Genomic DNA, 22500 nt, shown 5'->3' with positions numbered 1-22500 from the left:
CACAGACGCAGCATTTGACCGCCTCGCTAACTTCGTCAAACTCGTTGATGACGGCCTAGTACATGACATCGATTTTCAAAACCGCGTCACCCACATTCGTGACGTCCTTCACCGTGCCCATGAGCATCACATTACGCTCAGCCCACACAAGTTTGTGTCCGGTGCTAGTGAAGTACAGTTCTGCGGATTTGTCATCAATGCTGATGGTTATGCCGTTGATGGTAGCAAGACATCTGCCATTCGCCAGTTCAAAGTGCCCTGCAACCGCACTGACCTCCGCTCGTTCTTCGGTTTGGTCAACCAATGCAGCGACTTCACACCGCGCATTGCTGAACTAAGTGAGTCGCTTCGCCCACTCCTGAAAACCAGCAATGAGTTCGCCTGGGATCAGCAGCACACCATAGCATTCGAAGCCGTCAACGCCATCCTGACTGAGTCACCAGTGTTAGCTTTCTTCCAACCTGGCAAGCCTCTTCGTCTTGAGACTGATGCATCTGTGAAGAATGGCCTCGGATTTGCCCTATGGCAACAGCATGATGACGAGCAATGGCACCTCATCCAGTGTGGAAGTCGTTTCTTATCTGATGCTGAAACAAGGTATACTGTTATCGAGCTTGAGTGCCTCGCAGTCGTCTGGGCAGTGCACAAGTGCCGCTTGTATCTATCTGGTGCACCGTTCTCACTAATCACCGACCATCGTCCGCTTGTACCGATTATCAACAGCTACACCCTTGACCAGATTGAGAACTCTCGTCTACTCAGATTGATCATGAAACTTCGTCCGTATCAAGTGAAAGCATCGTGGAGTAAGGGCTCAGAGCACGTATTTGCAGACGCCCTCTCACGATATCCTGTAGCAATCCCGACTAGTTATGATGAACTTGGAGAAGTTCCAGCACTGTCCTGCCGTAGTATCCGTATCTGTCTACTCCAAGATGGTCTCCAGAGTCTCCAGTTCGCTAAGCTCCGTGCCGCAGCAGCATCTGATCCTGACTACCAGATGCTACTCGGGTATATCCAGAACGGATTCCCCTCAGCACAAAAGCAGCTGACCGAGCCTCTTCGTGCGTATTGGAACGTGCGTGAACATTTGTCCACCGACAATGGCATAGTCCTGAAAGGTCTACGCATAGTCGTCCCAGCCTCTCTGCGTGCGTCAACGCTGATCGCCCTTCACGGAGCCCACCAAGGTCTGACCCGTACCAAACGACATGCTTGTCAGACAGTTTATTGGCCCGGAATGAACAGTGAGTTAGACGTGCTAGTCCGCAGCTGTGATGCATGCCGTGAATTTCAGCCGTCTCAGTCTGCTGAATCGCCCATTTCTGACCGCAAGCCCACTTTGCCATTCGAAAGCGTTAGTGCTGACCTTTTCAGTTGCCAAGTTTGCGAGTATTTGGTATTCGTCGACCGTTTAACCGGATGGCCATGCATAGCTAAGCTTGGTCACTCAGCCACGTCAGCTGACGTCATCCGTCATTTCCGCAGGTGGTTCCGAGATGTAGGCGTACCACAGGTCATTTCAACAGACGGCGTTCCTCAGTTTGCGTCTCACAGATTTGCTGAATTTTGCAAGCGCTGGGGAATCCGTCATATCAAGTCGTCCCCTCACTACCTGCAGTCGAACAGACATGCGAAAGCAGCCGTGAAGGCAATGAAGTACCTGGTGGGACTACCAACGACGGTAATCTAGACACCGACGCTTTTCAGCGTGGCCTTCTCGAGTGGCGCAATACTCCTGGCACTTCAGGAAAGAGTCCTGCCCAGTCACTGTATGGTCGCCCACTTGTCTCCTTCGTTCTCGCCCAATGGAGCCAGTTCGACTCCCACTGGCAAGACACCGCACCTGGCATGGATGACGTTGATTGAGTAGACCAGTTTCCCAGTCAGCCCCACCGAGAACTTCCCCACCTGTCTATCGGGACGCACGTTGACATTCAGCACCCGAAGACAAAACGGTGGTCTTCCCACGGCGTTGTCGTGGCTATCGGTGACCACCGCGACTATTACGTCAAGCTACCGAGTGGACGCGAATATTGGCGCAACCGTCGCTACCCTGCCCGTAACGTCCTCCTACTCCAGCTTCAACAGCCATGCCTGCATCGTCTCCCGTACCCGACGCTGCACCACAAGCAGTCCTGTGACTCAGTCGTCGCCACAGTCAACTGTTCAGGTACCACCTCGAACAAGCCAATGTCTCCGGCGACAGAATGTCCTCTTTAACATTATTTCAACGTGTGGACAATTGTGCAATTAACACTTGCTCTGGTCAGTGTTGATTTCCATTGTACCTATTCAATCGTCATTCCTATTGTCTCGCAGTTGAAAACCTTCATGTATATAATTTTGCAATTATCCCTTTTACAAGTCTGTTGGAAGTTGCTGCTGCTCAGCGACATGTCATTTGCTACGCACATGCAATTTTCACATTATTTTTTGTTGATTAGATAAACACTTGCACGTTTTTTTATCTTAGGAGGGGCATGATATATTATGGCATACTTCCGTATATGGTGCACCTCCCGCACCCTGTATGCACGCGCCTAGAGCCCCTGCTTCCATATGCGTTCGTACACACTTTCCTTTTGTGTTTGTACACAATTCCCTTTTGTGTTCGCACACTGCTTGGAATGTAGTTCTTCGTTTGTTGTCCTCCTTGCTTGTTGTGAATAAACTCTGTCTGACACCACACCGCTTAGCCACGCCAGGATCCCAGAAGACGAGGTCCATCACCCCCTGATGCCACAAATGATCGTCTTGAAAATAGCCAATTTACAAGCGCTGGCAAAACAGCCAGCTACGTCCTCAATTGGCCAGAACTATACACCGGCAGATAGTAGAACACCTCTTCTAGCGCTGAGGACATGTCTCTCATCTTCCTTTTGGGGTTTTCTTGAAATAAACTTTTTTGAATTTTCCCACTCGACCATGCTGAAATACGGCCAAAGTCATACCTGCGCAGGAAAGCTCCCCCCCCCCCCCCCCCCCCGCGACGTCTCCTCAGTAATTTCTACTCCAACACTACTCCCAAGGCCGCAGAACAAAGTGTATTGTTGACTCTGACAAGGGAAAGCAGCGGTGATGTCACTCCAAACGACAAGTTTCTCCTTGCGCCACCAATAATGTTTGTGCGACTGTTGACGCAAAAGTGACTGAAGGTAACTTGCTGAGGACCCCGTGGGAAGTTCTTCCCTATTACAGCGGACGATAAAAAGTGGGTTTGGCTGCCCTCGTGGCTTTACAAACATGATTTGGGTTTTTCTCTTGTTAAAGGGGAAGTTAAGGCAAAAATTAAAATTTCACCAGTTGTAGTCTTCGGGGTGCTGAGTCGAATGGTCGTGGTCCGAGGAAGCTGAGACGCTCCCTTCCTACTTGAATCCCAATCGAACTCGCGCACTTCCACCGAAACTGGGTGACTGCGCCCTACGAGATGGGGATTTGTATGCAAAATGTCACTAAAAGCGCCATTTCGTTCTTATAAAAGCACGGATGACCGCGATTGGCCCATATGTTGTAGTCTTTTGGACGCTGAGTCAACTGGTTTTGGTCCGAAAAGGCTGCGATGCGGCGTTCCTCCTTTATTCCCAATCGAACATGGTTGAAGAAGCGGTCACGTGCTCCTGCGTACACCAGTCACCTGGTCACCGTGCCTGCAGGGTACAACTTACTAGCCTGTTTGACCTTTTTTGGGTGCAGTCCTGTCACTCGAGTTGAACTCGAGTTGAACCTTGGTGTGAAAGTTGTCACCTGCTGGCGTGGTGATCAGGCGATTTGGGCACCCAGGACCACGTGATCGCTTCTTCAACCATGTTCGATTGGGAATAAAGGAGGAACGCTGCATCGCAGCCTTTTCGGACCAAAACCAGTCGACTCAGCGTCCAAAAGACTACAACATATGGGCCAATCGCGGTCATCCGTGCTTTTATAAGAACGAAATGGCGCTTTTAGTGACATTTTGCATACAAATCCCCATCTAGTAGGGCGCAGTCACCCAGTTTCGGTGGAAGTGCGCGAGTTCGATTGGGATTCAAGTAGGAAGGGAGCGTATCAGCTTCCTCGGACCAAGACCATTCGACTCAGCACCCCGAAGACTACAACTGGTGAAATTTTAATTTTTGCCTTAACTTCCCCTTTAAAGAGGAGCCCGATTTCCTCCAGCCATTTAATGAGCTTGGTGATGCCCTCGAAGAGAGACTGAACAACGAAAAATGGGTCTGAGTGTGAATGGTCAAGGATGATGTCCTCGGCAAACTTCTGATAGATAATGGCGGGCAGAACTTTATTTATAGCGTGTATGTACAAAACAAGAAGCCGACCGATGTCACTTCCTTGTGGCACACCTCTGCTGCCGGACACTTCAGGAGACAGCTTTCTGTCATCTTTTATCCGGTGGCGACTACCCGACAAGTAGCTGATGAAACAATCCAAGATGATACCATAAAAATCTAGTGAATGCAGTTCTGTAATGAGGCATCGGTGTTGGACAGCTTGGACTCCGTCGATTGCTTTCGATATGTCAATCATGACAATGTCAGTAGTTCACGTCTGGAACTGTGCGTCCTTCCATCGGTCCACTGCTCGTACAAGCGCATCCTCCGTCGAGTGACTGAAGCGGTATGCAAATTGCGTGCTAGGGAGCAAGCCTTTCTCGTTGGGGTATTTTTTCAGTTGGTCCTTGGCAATTTTCTCTGCAGCCTAGTTCACATTCGACGCAACGCTGACGGTACAGGACGTACGGGCCTGTCGGGACGGTTGGGATGAGCGATAAAATTTTGTACGATTCAACAGCAAACGGCGCGAGTCATAAGGCACAGTCCGTGAAGGGGTGACATTCGTACCTATTAATTTCTTAATTTTCAGGACTTCTTTTCAATTATTTCCCTAATAGTGAAGCGGAATCAAGTTCGCAATACCCGTTTTTCATGAATACCAAAAGCATAGCCTGAAAGTTGTGCCATTCAAATATTAGCCCCAGGAAGTGATAAAACAGTTTGTCTGTCACTCTCTTGAACGGTTAGCCATTCTGCGAGTTATCATGGAAAGCGCCATGTGCGATATGTTAAAATTTCCAAGTACGAATCGGGAGTTGTTAGATAGTTCGCAGAGCAAATTCATGTGCATGTGTACTGAATGGCAGAGGAACGGCTCTACAACCGCTGGCGGACCAGTTAGTCTCTCTGGCTCTGTTATGAACCACGAATATTTCTCTGCAGATCTGATGTTATGCCATTGTCTATCGTGTTTCACTGCACATGTTCGTTTTAATCGTTCAGTCAAGTCACCACCCGGATCAACACCTGGATCAACAACTGGATCAACACGTGAATCCTGCACGACAACTAGCGGTATGTACAATCTCAAATGAATTGAGCAAAGCAAGTTGTACAAGTACAGTCAACGTCGCTAATAACGACTGCGGATATAACGACAATTAGCGAATAGCAACAGAATTTCCATGCCCAGAGCAAAGTCCCATCCCACTGTAATAGTACATTATAATGAGACTTCGGGTATAACGACACTTCGCGAATAAGGACACCTTTTTGGTGCCCCGCCGCCGAGTGTCGTTATAAGCAAAGTTGACCGTAGTACTCACTTCTTTTAAAATATCGTGAAGGAGACCAAAAGCCGTAGTATTGAAATGAAAACAAGTATTGAAATCAACTATTCAATGCTGTGAGGGAAACACACAAACGGGAAAAGTCTGAAGATAAAATTGACTGCCACCAGACTGACCACGAGGATTCGAACCATGGATCTTCGCTTGAAGCCAGCGATTCTCTAACCACTGAGCTAAGATGTAGCCGTCATCAGAGCAGAGACCGGTGAACACTTTCTTCAGACTACGTAACTCGCACTTCCTGTGAATCCACTCTGGTGGGTGGACACTGTAACTTGGGACTCTCCGCGTCTTAGTTTATACGTGAAGTGTGTGCGTTACAGTGAATTATTGTTTGGGCAAAACAAAAGAATAGTTATACCAATGTATAATGATGTAGGTAGCATGCATAGTACTTTGCAGCATCTGTAAAATACTGATAAAACAAGTGAAACTCGATCCAAGCACCTTTCAAAAATTATTTTTTATTTTTCAATTTTGTCAGAGGCTTCAGCCCTCCGGCAACTGGACCTCGCTGGAGGTAGCGGCACATAAGTCGGTCGATGCACCCTTGTAATACGTACACTTCTGCGCAATGCGCCAGAGTTCAAACCAGACGGTCTAGCCGATCCACGCACCGCCAGGGCTGTTTTCTTGATCAAGTCGGGGAAGCAACACATCCGGACTTGGCACAGCAGGCGCAGTGTGTGTCTGACGCAGAATATCACCAACCCCGCAATCAGTGCCGCCCACTGGCACCACATCATCCATGGAAAGAACAGGCGTGCCAGACTACTCTTTCCCGCCATAGCTGTACAATAGTGTGAGTGCGAGTGCTGTGTAATAGTGTGAGTGCGAGTGTGAGTGCGAGTGCTTCATCGCGGCTGTCACGTGCCAGCTTACTCTTATTAGGCTACGGCCTGTTAGCGCAATTTGCACCTGCAATTCATCTTTAAAATATCAATGATGCAGACAGCCAGACTGTTTCGGCCAATGAGGCCTCATCAGTGCAACTCCGAGCTTAAAATACCTTTAAAATATCATTAATGTTCTAATAACAATGTCGAATCTAACAACACTGTCCTTCTGTGCGTGCTGAACGGGTACAAGCTGAGCATATGAACGGCTGCTGTAACTCTGCCTTGGGCCATACGTTTGCCAAACTGCCGTGGTCGATCATCATCAAAACGATCCCTATGACCAGTTCCACCCTATAAGTCGCGCTGGATCGTGTCGCTCTCGTCGAGGAGCTCGGTGAAATTTCCATCTTTCCATAACCCAAGAGAGCGTTTCAAGTGTTTACCACAATGCTTGGCTGCAGTGGAACACACTACGTGTTATAGTGATAAAGAGGGTAGTTTGAAGAACCTATACAAGGAATAACCATACATTCCCTGAGATGTAATGAGTTTTTTTAAATTCCGTAGTGGGCACCCGAACAAAAATCTTGCTTGGAAGCCCCATTGCGCAGATCAAGAAGATTGTGTTGCCATCGAATAACCTTGTTATAGGCACCTATGACAGTACCGCATGGTAGGGCTGGAGGGTGTACCTTCCTTTGAGGGCATTGAGACAGGTGCATTATCCGACCCTTTAGGAAGGCCTTCACTATGCGGTAAGTCAACACAAAGAGGCAGCCGGGAACATTCAAAACCAGGCAAAGCGCATCCACTGCCATTTTTGTGTGGTTCTCAGATATCGGTCAACATCCTGGGGAAACCGATCATAATAAATATTATCTTCCTTATTGGCCTCGGGCCATCGTAGACATATAGAATACTCTATTTTATAAGTTGGCGGAAGGCGTGTATGCATCACCATTTTGCTAGGTGTGTTCTCTTCAACTCGAGCGCAAGATATGGACACAGCATGTTCAGATTTTCCATGCAGTTCCCATGACATATTTGTTTCATTTCCAAAGCTATACATTGGAATGGAAAACCATTGATCATAGAACTGTGTCCAGGCATCCAAAAATTGAGTTTAGAATGCATGTAGAGAATCTGTAGATGTTGGATCGTACAATGTGCTGTGTTCTCTCACCTACAGCGGAAAATCAGACGTCATACACACTTGGGACTGTGATCGGCGGTGTTATCGCTGGAATCTTTATCGGGATAATAGCAATGATGGTGGTGGCCATAATAGCAAATCGGAAGATGCAAAGCAAACCCGTCAAGACCGACGTTCCAGGTCAGACGCAAAATGCAGCATATGAAGGCGCTGATATTGCGGAGAGTTCCCTCACCAAAAGTGATGCTTATGGTGTTGTTGAATCCTCCGCGGAACCAGAGTATGAATTTGTTTGCCCGTAGTAACTCACTGATTGTGCGCATTTCAACATTTTCTGTAGTTTGGTGAGCTTCTCTGCGTTCTTTGCCTATTGTTTTGCCTTAGCACAATTAATCTCAATATACTGCATGCGGGTATCGTTCATTGTCTAGTAGGATTGCTTTACTTTGGAATGCTCTGCCCTTTGAAATGAAGGCTTGTAATACGTCTTCTGCATTTAACGCCCATCTTGCCTGCCTTCTTAATGACGGGCCACAATGTACCCGGTTAAAACAGCTCCTTTTTTGAAATTTTTTTCAATGAGTGATGTGTCGCTTTGTTTTGCTTTAATTGGTGCTTTTCTCCAATGTCATGCAGTCGTATTTATTCAGCTTTTATTTCTTGTGTACTTGCATACTGGTATTAGTTTAGTCCCACAACCTGCGATAACATGATCAGCTGTAGCGCCTACTCCACTTTTATGTTTATGTATCTATGTCATTCGGATCTTCCCAAGTTGTACATTGTACTGTTGAGATACCGAATTCAAATAAATCAATCCCAAAAAAATACCAACATACATTCTTGCATTTCTACTCCGTCGCAACGATTTTCTTAATCAGTTTTTTTGCAATTCCTCAGTTTGGTGTTTAGTTTTAATCGTTTTATTCAAAGCAATACATGGCTGGGGTAGCCAATGAACACTTTGCGTGGTGACTGCAGGGTTTTTATAACCACAACGTACTCTCCACCGACTCCTTTATTCTCATGCTATCTTTAGATTACGTTCCTCTGTGAGTGTGCTCCCAACGAATTCAGGAATTGAATTTCAACCGTGGCTTTTTCCTTGCTGCTCAAAAGAGTTAATTTCAAATATATGCCTTCAACTCACGTTGTCCTCAGCGGAGAACACAACTCACCCCAAAGCTAGGCTCATCACACTCCCACAACTGCCCCCAAACAAAAACTCGCCATTATTCACGTTAACGCTTTTTCCAGGGTTATTGGCGGTACTTAAAATGTAGATTGTTTTCCATCAAGTAACTTGTAATGTTTGTTTGTTTGTTTCTTTTATTTGAATTCGTTTAGAGCACAGGCAATTCTGCCTTCTCACCAGAGGAAAAACCTCCGGTTCCTGCTAAGAACGAATATAATATATTAAGAGAAAAGGAAAAAAAAGGAAAAAAAAAAAGATAATTCCAAAGCACAAAGTATGTACAGTGGTCCCTCTATAATCCGGCACCATTTGTGCCACGAAAATCTGCTGGATTAGGGAGGGTGCTGGATTAACAAATCTGATTTACTGCTGCAATGTGCATGAAGAGGACATTTTGGCTACTGAAAATTGTGCTGGTTTATCGAGGGTGCTGGATTATAAAGTGCCGGATTAGAGAGGGACGACTGTATATAATTCATATGGGTGTGTGTATGTGTAAGCATGCAGTGAAGAACACACAGAGAAAACATGCAGTAATGTGTATGCAAGGAAGGAGCGCGAATAACACTGGTTACAAATCTTTGTATTCTTGCTACAACACGCCTTATCCTGCCCGACATGAGGTTGTCCTGCTATTCGGCACAACGAGCTGCGAGACGTCACTGCTAGGCTCCTGGATGATCGGGAGGATTCCGTTCCAACCTGGCCTGAAGCCTTCTGTCGAACTGGGCACAGTCAATACTGGAAATTCCCGGCGTTCTAACGAGGCGATAGGTATGCTCAGGTGGGGGGGGGGGGGTCCAGTCTGCTAACTGAAGTACCACTTTGACTAGGTGGCCATCAGTAGCATCATGCAGGGACGTGGCGGATACATGGCCGACTGTTAGGACATCTTCAGTACTAGGGCTAAGTCGAGACAGGTGTTGGACGGGGTTCGTGTAACCACATTAACGACATTCGACAAACAGTGGCTGGAGCAAAGCTCTTGCAGGTGGGTGTAGTTGTGTGATCGGGGCTTTGTAGTGGAGCCGGGTCTCCAACCGTTATCCGGAGAGCGGTTTCGCCATCATACCGCAATCCGAGAGGACGGCGCTCGCCTTGTTGTTGCGGCCAGCGGAATGTGGGGTGGCCGGTTTGAGCGAGCCTATTTTGATGTTCCGGTGTTCAACCCTTTGGCTAGCTCAAATCAGGCTCACTCTCTCTCCGCTACATACTCCAAGCACGAAGGTGAGAAGCGCCGACAATACGAGGAGCGTGTGCGGGAGGTCGAACATGCAGTGTTTGTACCACTCGTGTTCAGCGCCACTGGAGGGCAGGGAAAGGCCGCTAGTGCACTTTACAAGCACCTTGCCACAATGCTTTGCGAGAAGCGGAAGGAGCCGTATTGGGTCATGAATCATTGTATCAGGTGTCGGCTTGGCTTTGCGCTGATTCGCTCGACCATTGCGTGCCTCAGAGGTCACCGCGGTCGCCCTCACACTGTACCATCGACGGGCTCCGCGTCGCTGATGGTCTCAGAGTGCTGCTTGCCTGGCTACCGGTAACCTTGGACATCCTGCATGGCACATTCATGTAGCCATAGTTCTCAACATTCTTGTCACGTGATCTTCAGTTGAGCTTGTCGTACACATTGTAGCTATACCTGTAGTATTTTCCTGCACGACAAGAATTCTTGTTTATTTTGCCCGTAGAAAAGGCTTTTGACTAGGGTCCAGCGGATACTGCTCCGAAAATGTTCGTATAATGCTTATCAAAATGCTCTAACAACTACCTTGTAATGCTGATTATAATGCTTCAACAAGGGCTATAATGCTCTTGGTTTGGAACAAAAATGGCAGAAAGGCTGCACATTGTCAAACTTCCAGGAAAGGACGCATTTAGTCGATCTGCCTCTGAAGCTGCTACAATATCTCTCATGAGCTCCACCACTTCTTAGCACTATACGGCTGGATCGAGTCTCCATTGGTTGCTCTGGATTGCAACTTTGATGCAGGGCTGTGGCTGAATAGTGGGTGTATCGAATCTTTCCCTTGCTTATCCATGTAGTGAGAGGTAAAACCATTATTGCTGGTGGCCATTTGGATGCTGGAAGCATATCATGGGAAGTGGTGTTCCTGCCTGCAGACAATATGTCACTGCATCCACTCTGTGAAAAACGCCAGTCTTCATCTGAAACAGCTCACGTGAAGCCAGTCGACAGGCGATCTCAGATTGAGATCCCTCCCATTTGCGGAAGTCCTGAAACCACATGGTCAGAAGTTGTTTTGCCGCTCTACATCCTCTGCTTGCGCTGTCTTCTTCTCCTGAGGTTGCGTGGAGACAAATGGTTGGCCACAATACTTTTCTTTTCTGATAGCACTTGACTGTAGGCCTTGCATTACAATCGTCCATGACGAACTGTACGTGCTTCACCAGGAAAGTAAGACAGGCGCTGCTGAGCACTCAAATCGACTTGGTAATGCGTCCATGAGAAATTCTAGTTATTTTCGAGCCTGCTGATTTAGACTCGGCAAAGGCAGTTATTTTGGGACAAGCTCTTTCTGTATATAGCCGCTCCTTCATCCAGGTCCGAATTTATCAATAGATGAGTGTTTTCTTCAGTATCGCTAGAGATATGCTATGGCCAGAGCCTATGGCATAACAGGAAAACACCTCTTCGTCTCTTTGATATTCACTTCGCGGACGTCCAGTCTCTTCCATGGCTCTCCATGATTTCTAAAAAAGAACTCCTCGTAAATCATCGTTCCGGATATTGTGTAACAGCCTCAGTTGCAACGTTGGGCATGCTACATCACCTGTACATTTACCTGACTACATTGCTACATAAAGACTTTATGTAGCAATGGCATTACATGTATGAAGTCAGGTAAATGTAGCATTACCGCTAAATGTGTTACGTGTCTACAAATCACAAAGGTATGTGCCGGTACAATACATGGCGTTGCACCTCATGGCTTTAGCCGATTGTTGCCAAAAACCTTATATTTCCCGACATTATCCACTATGAAACTCGTTACGCCGCTCAAACCTCACATAATGCTCGCCTTGTTCCTTGCTAATGCTCCATAATGCTCTGATGCTCGGATAGTCTCATAATGCCAAATATAATGCGGCATTATCCGCTGGACCCTACTTTTGACGGACAAAAAAAAGAAGAAAAAAAACTAAAAACTAAATCAACACTTACCATGTGCATAAATTGTGACCAGGGAGCCGGAGTCGTATTTTACGACTCCCTGATTGTGACATGCGATTGTTCTATTCTCTGACAGGGAGTACCTGCATGTTAGGCGATGACGCCTGTTGGGAATTTCCTAGTAAAATAAGAATAAAAATAAATAAAATGTACATGTGCTGCGCTATCATGCACATGTACATGCGTTGAATCTTTCCGGAGTCCGGACTGTATATTGTCGTCTGTAGACCAGTCTGTGCTGCATGCGCACTCCTCCTACTGACTGTGCGCGTGCGTGCGTGGCGGTCTACTGTCATGTTCGAGCAAATCACCGCAACACCATTCATGCGCAGGCAAAGCGCCGTGGGCGCTGCCATCCAACGCCGCGTCGTTTCGTGAGTCGTGTGGGTGTTGTTGAGTGAATTCAGTTGAATTGGTTTCGGCGCACTGTGCTCTGTAGTTTGTTTGCCTGGCCGCCTAGCTTCGTCGCAACTACCAGACACTCGCTCAGTTGATTGCTAGCAGATTACTCGCGCAAGCATCATCATGAAGGTTTGGATCGCTGCCCTGTGCGGAGCACTGCTAGTGCACAGCACCGCTGCCTTCGGCTTCTACCAGCCACGAGTTCCGAATGCCGGCGACCGAGCCGCTAACGTGTCGTCACGCGTACCTGCACCATACGGTATCTCGAACACGTAAGTCAGACTCTTTAAAGCTTTGTGACTAGTCTAGTTGGACGGTTATGCCTGCAGGTGTATCTTGTCCCATCCTCTTTAGACGCCAGCCCTGGTAGAAATGGTATTTCCTTTAAAATAACTTCCTACGAAGCTGGATCATTATAATCAGAGTCCAAACGTCGGCACAATCCTCAAACTAGTTTTAGCAGTGCAGGCGCGTCGGAAGGTATTTTAGTGTGGTACGGTCAGCCATCTGAAGTACAATTTACTCGCGGAGGAGTGGTGGCTGAGCCGAAAATTTTGGAATTTTAGATCCAAGATCAGTGTATTTTGTTGATTTACGGGGTATCTGGGGCAAAAAATGGTACGGTCAATACCGTAGTGACCGTACCGTGTGCGACGCCCCTGCAGTGGTCGAGCGAGATGTATCCCTGCTCGAAGTCGATAAAAGTCGCTACAAAGTGCTCACGTTATAGCAAACTTTGGCGATTGGCGAATGTTCAGAGACGGACTTTATGCCCGAGTTGTGATAGTAGTGTAGTAGCAGTATTAGTGGCAATGTGCTTTGCCGGAGCGACAATGCCAACAATCTAGGCGTGATCTTGCCTGCGACTGAGTCACTCGGCCCATTGCGGACTTTGAACGTGTGCGCGCAACGTGACACCAAGATCTAACTGTAAAAAGCTCACAGTGACATTTTGGCGCCAGGCTTTGCGATGTCTGAAACGGTAGCGCACGTTGAGTGTATCGCCTTGCATACCTGTATACCGTTACAATGGAATGATAATGGTGTAGCTGTAGCCTTGTGTAGGTTTTGATGAGTAGAATGCCTTCGGTTGACATCTCTCACGTCGCCACTCGCAGGCCTGGCATGCCGGCAGACTATGGTGACACAACTATTCTGGTATTAGTTAGTCACAACAACAATATTCTCCTACCCCTTCAACACTGCCTGTGCAGTCAGCAGGAGAAGAATGTGTCATGACGCGACGCCGGTTGCACGCTGCACAGCAAGTACAGTGACACCTGTCTAAGACGACTTCTCAAGGGACTTTCAAAGCGTGGAGATGGTCTCCTTATCCAGGGTCAATTGACTGGAAATAGCATCCCTTGGTCCTGGTTCCAGTGGTCGTCTAGTCGCCTTATCCGAGTGGTCGCCTTATCCGAGTGGTCGCCTTGACAGGTTTTACTGTACTGTGATGGCAACTGAAATCCGACCCCAGACACTGCAAACGCCCAGCAAGTGCTTGTACATGTACAATACTCGCGAAAAAAATCCGGTCAATGCTTATGGTAAGCGACTACGATGCATGCAGCATTGGCCGGATTTCTTGGCAAATATTGTAAGTTGTTACACTACGAAATACATGAAGAGACTGCTAACATCGGTGCTGCACACGAGCACGAACATGAAAGGTCGGATTTCAGCTGCCACCACCGTACTGACCGTACTGACCGGGCTGATTGTGCGCGACACGTCGGCAGTAGTCTATATTCAGCGCGGCGGGGATGCGGAGCCTGCCAGCCTTCCTGCCATTGGTTTTCTCAGCCAGTGCACTGGTGGTGGGATGGGGAAATTAATTACTTGCCACCAGCCTTTACAAGCAACTGGTACAGTAATTTAAAGCCCATCACGCAAGCAGAGAACTCTACAATAATAATTGTCACCTGATGATTGCATTGAGCAAGAAACTCCGAGTTGCGACAACTCTGAAAAACTCCATTGTGCCTTTTGTGTACAATAAAAATAATTGTCATGTAGTTGTTTTGTCCATACTTCAAGTTCAAGTACAAGGAATTTTTCGATGAAGTGAAAGGTATATGTGTAGTATCCCTGCCCGACCAATACGGAAGCAGTACGGAACTAATACGGAGCTTGCCTGATGTATATTTAGTGTATCTCCGTATGTAAGCGTACGTCGTCTGCTGCATAAAAGCGGCTGCGCATTTCTGTTTTGATGAAGATTAGATTAGATTGGATAGCAATGAAAGCTAACTCGAAGAATAAGGATTCATCCTCTAGGTGAGCACCGGAGAGAAAGTTATAGGTACACACCTGAGATATAATCGTTAGTGAAAGAAGAAGCGGCAAAATATATATAAAAACTCCATTGTGCCTTTTGTGTGCAATAAAAATAATTGTCATGTAGTTGTTTTGTCCTTACTTCAAGTTCAAGTACAAGGAATTTTTCGATGAAGTGAAAGGTATATGTACCAGGGTATGCCGGTATGAAATAATGCAAAAGATGACCAACAGGAGCAGGACGACTGTCATAATAAGATGACCAAAATGATAAAGTCTACTACATGTACATGTACATGTAGTTGCCACTGGCTTCCCACTGCCTCCGCCTTGTCTTTGCATGTACGGTTGTACCTTTAGACAATGTGTCTGGGGTCCTTGCTGCAAATACCGGTACTAAAATAATGATCAATACCAGGGCGTCGTAAAATACCGTATTTTACGACAATAATCAATACCCTGTGAGTAATAGGAGTGTAATATAAGTGTCATGGCTGAGGTATAATGCTACAACCAAGATGGGAGAAAGAACCGGCAAAAGAAGTACATTGTAAGATACCGCCCTGCAATGGATGGTCAGCTACCTCACCCATCGCCGTCAACGTGTTCGTGTCGGCGACGCCTTCAGTGAGTGGCAAGCCATACCAGCAGGGGTGCCCCAAGGATCCGTTCTAGGCCCCCTGCTGTTCTTGATCTACACCATTGACCTGCCCTCTGCCTGCACTAACTCGAACACAAAGTGCAGCCAATTTGCAGATGACACGGCGCTCATCGCAACACACCAGAGCCGTTTGACATCGGAGTTGTCCCTGCAGTCAGCCGTTTCAGCTGCCGCAACCTGGCTGCGCAGATGGCACCTCCTCGTCAATGCCTCAAAGACCGTTACCTTGTCGTTCACACCAAACCACCAACTCAACATCACTCTTAATGGCACACCCCTAAAGCAAGTCAAAGAACACCGTCACCTTGGAATCATACTACAAAACAACCTCCAATGGAACTCACATGTCACGCACATAATAAACAAATCCAAAAAACTCCTTCACCAACTTCGTAAAACACGAGGCCAACTTAACACCCCCAGTCTGCTCGTAATCTACACCGCCTACATTCGCCCGGTTATAGAGTACGGCAGTCTCGTGTTATCCAACACCACCCGCACACAGAAGGACCAATTAGAACGCGTTCAGCGACGAGCAGCCCGTATCTGCCTGCGGATCCCCCTTTTTGCACCAGTCCATCACAGCTCACTTCTTCATCATCTCCAACTCCCCACATTAGTCTCCCGGCAACTCTTACGACAGGTTACTCTTGCCCACAACATCAAGTACATCCGCGCTCCCCTTCACCTGCAACAGCCTCACCTTGCACGACCAATCACAGAGCAGCCATATGCACTACGACACATGAGAACATACACATTGAGAACATCACACACATACCGACACACCAACTCACCCATCAACCTATCCCTTCACAATTTCAACCAACTACCCCCCGACCTGCGTGAAACAAATAGCAAGCATGCGTTTAAATCAATGGCGTCTAGCCTCATTCTATCATCCATATGCTCCTGTAGTAGCTCACACTGTACCCCATCGTGACCCCATCCCCCTGCAATGTGTTGGTTTCCTTACTTGCTAGACCGATTTTATATGATTCTGGACTGATTTGAATCATATTATCTTCCTTATTGGCCATGAGCCATCGTGGAAATAAAGAATAATAATAAAAAAAAGGTTTCAGCGGGAATTGTCCTTGTGGTCCTTCAATGTGATGAAGGCATTCGCCTTGGGTATAACACCTCCATCCGGTCGTGGAACTCGTGTATGTGACATTAGCAACATCGGGAGTAGCTCAGTCAGGGACACATTTGTGTACGGTCAGCATGGAAAGTTTGGAAACGTTGATCCGCTACATTTTAATGGGCCGCGGACTAATGTCCGTATCAATGTCCCTAACGTCGATCCGCTACATCTTTGGCTATCACCCCTCTCTCATTCAATAATATTGGCATTGCTTGCCACGAGATGACGATGCAATAAATAAATAAATAAATAAATAATCGTTATGGGCCGTGGATCAATGTCCCAATTATTGTCGTAGTTCACACCAGTTGTCGATTGTAGCAAGTGCAGCATCCCATGGCAGCGGTCTAAAGGAACAGTAATGACGTCGTACAGAAATAAACAGCAAAAGTAGCAATACTTTGTGCCTCGGGTATACGTAGGAAAACCAACACGGGCAGTCGAGGGAGCTCGAAGCAGAGCCCTCAATGCACACAGTCAAAATAAATGTGCAGAGCAGCATGCACATACAACTGAGGCGAAAGGCTGTGCAGGTGTAACTAACGTCTAAGTTTCATGCATTTCAGCGATCATCACGCAGCGGCATGCACCCTTCCAACGTTCTTTGTGTCCTTGGTGTTTGCCGAACTTGTGTTCGTCTATTCGCCTTCTCTTGTGTGTACAATGTACCTTGAAATACCTTGTTCCAGTGGAGATCTCCGCTTAGTCGTGTTTAATACGTAAAATAAAAAATAAAATAAAAAAACGTCCACCAGAATATTGGACAATCGTCTCTACTTTCCCTTTGTCTAGTCCACGCTGCGTTCCTGTCATCCACCTCCTGCATTTTACTTGCTTGCTTGTGCGTGTGTGTATGTCCTGTGTGCGTGTGTTTGTGTGCATGCGTATGTGTTTGTGCACGCACGCACGTGCGCGTGTTGTGTATGTCCGTGTGTTCGTGTGTTGCTTTTGGCTGGCCACAGATTCTGTGATTCCGTGGGACACGTGGCTAGCTGCACCGGGCCACCATCCGGCAAAGGTACGAACAATACTGCTGTAGTCTCGAAGTCTGAAGAAAATGTTGAGCGGTCTCTGTTTGGATGACAGCTACACCATAGCTCAGTGGTTAGACTTAGAGCATCGCTGGCCTTGAGCGCAGGTCACTGGTTCCAGTCCTGGTGGCAACAGGCTATTTTTTATTCAGACTTTTCCGTTTTCCGTTTTCCATTCCCTCAACGATATTATTTACTGCACAAGTACAAATTTTCGTTTGGAATTAACTTTCGCTATATTCGTTTGGATCAAGGCGCAGATGCAGCTCCTAAGCGGTGGGAGGTGAGTAGATCAGACCCACCACAAAGTGGTCAAAGACCGAAATCCCATTCACTGCATCCATGTTTCCCTCGTGCCAGGCCACGAGTTCCCAATTAACTGTGGGTCGCAGCACGGCTGGAAAAAATCCTTCCGCTTCCAAGCAGGACTTGAACCTGGTACCCTCTGTTTCTCAATCATGGTCTTAGACCATCCCACTATGAGGGTGGTGGCGTTCCTGCGGATGCGGAAAACTGGGCCTTTGGCCGAGTCTCACGCGAACCGTGAAATTTGTTTATATATATTTTTTTAGTGCAATTAGGAGTATAATCGATGCAGACATGGCCAGACAACAGCTTGTTGTCTGGCCATGTCTGCATCGATTATACTCCTAATTGCACTAATAAAATTGCTTTCTCCACGCCGACTCTTTAAATATATTTTTTATATTCGTTTAATAGGCTATTGGGGCACAAAATAACTAAAGTGTGTACCAAACTAAAGTTTTTCTCTGAACGTTTGGGTGACAGACCTCGACCAAAACCGAAATTTAGTACGTAACAGGCCTGCTGGTGGAGTGAAATAACGAAAGATTTCGTGGACGAAAACTTGTACTGTAAAAGCCATTATTCTAACGAGGCGCATATATAACCATTTCCCAAAATTGACTAGTTTACGTGTACCAAAGGTAACGAGTCTACTAACGACTCTCACTCATCTTCAACGTTCAATAGGACAGTATACGCATCGATTTCTGTATAACGATTTCTATTTTGACGACAGATTTCTCCTCGTTAATTCGTTAGAGTTAGCACTTCGTTATAATTACATGTATGACTTTTACAGTATTTATACAGTAGTTATTTTCTCTTTCAAAACTGGCTGATCAGTGATGCATCTCGTCACGTGACGCTGGCCCTGCAGACACGGTCGCGTGTTTCGGGTGTTCGCACCCGGCAATAGATTGCATATATTCCTATTTTTACTAGGGAATTCCCAACAGGCGTTGACGACGCCTTTTTACAGGGAACCCTAGAACTAGTTCGCTGGAGCTGGTGGACTAGACATGCAGCAAGTCGGTGGAAGTGCGTTCCACCTGGCAGCGCCTAGGTGCGAAATCGCACTGAAGCCATATCTGGTGTTAGCAGAGGGCAGAACAAGAGCAGCTGGGACTTGGCCACGGATGGTGGCTGCCAGTGTGGGCACCATGGGCGCGCAAGGTAAAGCGATCTCGCAGAAGAGGACTTGCAAGTCCTAGGGATAGGTAATGGACATTAACAAAAATCCAAAAAATAAACCATTGCACGCCAAGGACAGATGCCCCACCTAGGCTAGCTAGAGTGGTTTCACATCTTTGTCACGTGACTAAATTTGTGCGGCAGGTGAGCATGGTGTCAATTATTGGTGATCATGTGGACAGTGGAACCGACATGACGGACATCGTGTGACCCATACACATGATACATGCAGGGGTTGAGTGGGGTTAGAACCAACGTTGCTGTCCCATAATGTGTCAGGTGATAGATGTGAAACCACCGTATTGCAACTGCTAGTATGAAGGTAGTGCAAACCGTGCCGAGAATGCTGCACAGTTTCTCCTCACACTTACCAATGATAATAATAATTATTGAGAACCCTACTGCTCAGTTTTCGTTCACTATGCTCCGGGAAAATTGCTTCCCCTAGGACTCTGTTGTTGTTGTTGCTGATGTTGCTGACGTTGTTGCTGGTGTTGTTGTCTTCATTGCCACGGTCATCATCGTCATGATTGTTGACAGGAAACCCTTTTGGCAAGGCCTTCCATACCATTGGAGGAATATGGAACGAGACGATCTGCATGGCGGACAGTGACGGTGATGGCGTTGCTAACGGAGCGGAGCTTGGAGACCCCAACTGCACCTTTATACAGGGTAGCACGCCATTAATCACCACTGGCATTAGCCACCCAGGTAAGCCATTGGTCTTATTCATATACATGACTTTGTACTACTGTGGTATGTAAAGGAAAAATAAAGTAAAAATAAAGCAAAAAATTAAATAGAGACTTAGTCCGAGGGAAACATATCAGCACATGAAGAGACGAGGGCACGAAGCTAGTTGAAAATCTGATAAGGCCTTTCGTACCATTACTCTTCAAAATCAGTACATGGTGATAGTGTGACGAAGCACAGCGATGTCAATTTATACAGCATATTGGCGGAAAAACTGTGATGAAACGTACACAGGCTGAGTGATAGTGTGAGTTGCGCCAAAGAGTACACGCACTATAACAGGGAGGTGGGAAGTCAAAATAGCTCTAGCTTCCTAACAAACTCCTTCTGTCTACACAGCTCAGGTTGTAGCTTGGCAATGTAAACAGCCTCTAGCACATCTAGGTGACATTTGCTGCTCGCCCGCGCGCGCGTGAATCTTGAAGTGCTCTGGAACATTCTTACATACTGCATTCAGGCAAGAAGGGGACATGATCAGATGTGTAGTTATTGCAGAATCATTTTTCACAGCTGATGGGTTGTGTGAATCACGCTGGTTGGGTTCACACTTACTAGTACTCGGGATAGGGTTAGTCTGCGCTACCTGATCCGATGGGCTCCTGGTCGGTGTCCGTGCAACTCATGGCGTTGTTGTAGTAGCCGAGTACTGCGGCGAGCGCTGATTGTAGTCTGCACCTTCTTGGAGCCGACACGCTGTATGATGGTTGAAGCGGTGACAGTTGGCTTTGTCAGGGCTGTTGCCAGTGCCTTCTGCTTGGGCGGTCTTCCTCTCCTGGGTTTGACGTAGTCGACACCTGGTGTTGCGGCCATGACTAGTCTTGGCGGAATATGCTGCGACATGCGATCACCTAGGCATTGGGTTGTCTTGCCAATGTGCCTGTGGCCACACTCACAGGTAAATAGATATAATTACTTGACTTTGCTAATATTAGTTATCGACAAGACAAGACAAGGCTCCGGGACGGAACCTGCGCTGGTGTGAGGCAAGCCAACAACGCGTTACCGCGAGCTAGCACACTATGAGAGTCTAGGGCTTTGATTGAGATACTCGAGGTACCTGGTTCAAATCCTGCCTGGGAGCGGGTTTTCCAGCCGTGCTGCTGCCCACAGTCAATTGGGAACAACTTGTGGCCAGGCACAAGGGGTACATGGATACAGCTACTGGGGTTTCTCGGCACTTGTGCCAGTGGTTGTGAGGCTTTTTTCCCATTACCCCTACCATTAGACGCTGCATCTGCGGCTAGATTTACCGGGTGTCAGCGGCCATCGTGAGTTCCCTTTGGGAACGAACACGATCATTTACTTTTTTATTTTATATAATTACGCACCTGGAACTGTTGCATGCTCATTTCAGCTGCTGAGTGTGAACACCCTCCAACTGTAAAATTGCTAAAAAAAACACGTTCGTCCAAAACCTGTGGAGATGTTATGGTTTTGGGGAATTTGGGTCACGTCTGCGCACCTTGAAAACTGCCTTATGAATCAAGGGCGTGGGAAGATATTCGACATTGGTGCGATGATGAGGGGGGGGGGGGGGGGGGTTAGTCCTCTTTTTTTTTGAAAATTCGGGCCGAATAGCCTATGGTTTATTGCTTGGAAAATCACGATATGAAATTATTGTTGCTGCTTTGGTCGCACCTTCGGCACCAGTTCTGATGCCCCTGTAAATGCCCTATGTTTTTCAGACATTCCCCTTTCCAATTCACTCTGAGATTTATGAATGTCCTATGTTTGGTGTTCTTGTCGCAGGATTTGCCTGCTCAACAGCTGCCGATCCATTCTGCTTGTCTTCCCGTAAGTGACCTCAGCTCGCTCCCAGGAAATGACGAAACTCTTTTCTACAGTCCATTCAGAAAAAGATGGACTCCTAGCTTTTGGCCATAAATGGGTCAGACTTTGAGTTTTTTTAGAATTTTTTTGGCAATCCCCTATGGAATCCTCTTCCGAATATGTTTCTGAAGTTTTTTTGTCCAAAAAGCAAGCCATAGCTAGAAAAAGATTTCGGCCAGGTTTTGCCCCAAAAAGCACTGAATTGGGAAAAACCATCAAAAATCCAGGCCGTTTGACCCCGCCTGCAACAGTGCATTCTGCGGTTCGAACCCCAGTTCAGGCACCCTTTTTGGACACTTTTTCAAATTTCAAAGTTCACAGCACTGCACTGTGTACGATGAAATCACGAAAAATCGCGGGAGCTCGCCAGAGCCAGGGCCCATCTTTTTTATGAATGGACTGTAAACACGGTTGCATGTTCTGCTATCGACAACTTCCATTGAACTTCGCACGAGAACTTCATTAACTCCAATGAAGTGAATATTATAATTCTAATCAGAATATTAACTGAAGGCTTGTTCCAGGTACTGCAAACCCAGAAATCTTTGCGATCCTTAAACGTTCGCGATTTTCGCGACGGTTGTGAAATCGATCGAAACAGCTCTGTAGATTGCATACTTATAAAGATTATTACGTTGCAATTACGTTGTAACGATACTTCTAATGGATTTGTGTGAAATGCAGTGCTCTCTTGAGTGTAGGCAGGTTGCCTGCAAACGATTCAAGTATAATGAAGATGCGTGAAGCGTCCTTCAAAATTTTTATAAAGATTATTATTATGATTATTATACTTACGCACATGTGTGCCAGTTTTGAATGTACATGTGTTTTGTATTTCTGTGCCTGTCTGGGTTTTGTATTCCAATGCAGCGGTCTCACAATTCAGTAAGGGTTCCGTG

At 46.8% G+C, this 22500-nt stretch overlaps 2 protein-coding genes across 2 annotated transcripts in view; both read left to right on the top strand.

Moving 5' to 3' along the window:
* The window catches only part of LOC135811320 (temptin-like), a 39979-nt gene extending 31295 nt beyond the window's left edge, over nt 1-8684 (top strand). The window contains exons 5-6 of the mRNA XM_065324543.1: nt 5274-5345; nt 7649-8684. Of these exons, the coding sequence (XP_065180615.1) occupies nt 5274-5345; nt 7649-7914 (338 nt within the window). The 3' untranslated portion in view covers nt 7915-8684. The remainder of the gene's footprint in view (nt 1-5273; nt 5346-7648) is intronic.
* Nucleotides 8685-12391: 3707 nt separating this feature from the next.
* The window catches only part of LOC135811314 (temptin-like), a 12296-nt gene continuing 2187 nt past the window's right edge, over nt 12392-22500 (top strand). Inside the window, exons 1-5 of the mRNA XM_065324534.1 lie at nt 12392-12677; nt 17453-17508; nt 19559-19729; nt 21521-21565; nt 22472-22486. Of these exons, the coding sequence (XP_065180606.1) occupies nt 12529-12677; nt 17453-17508; nt 19559-19729; nt 21521-21565; nt 22472-22486 (436 nt within the window). The 5' untranslated portion in view covers nt 12392-12528. The remainder of the gene's footprint in view (nt 12678-17452; nt 17509-19558; nt 19730-21520; nt 21566-22471; nt 22487-22500) is intronic.

Source organism: Sycon ciliatum, chromosome 3, assembly GCF_964019385.1.
Source record: "Sycon ciliatum chromosome 3, ocSycCili1.1, whole genome shotgun sequence".
NCBI lineage: Eukaryota > Metazoa > Porifera > Calcarea > Leucosolenida > Sycettidae > Sycon > Sycon ciliatum.
This window is presented reverse-complemented; position numbering and strand designations above follow the sequence as displayed.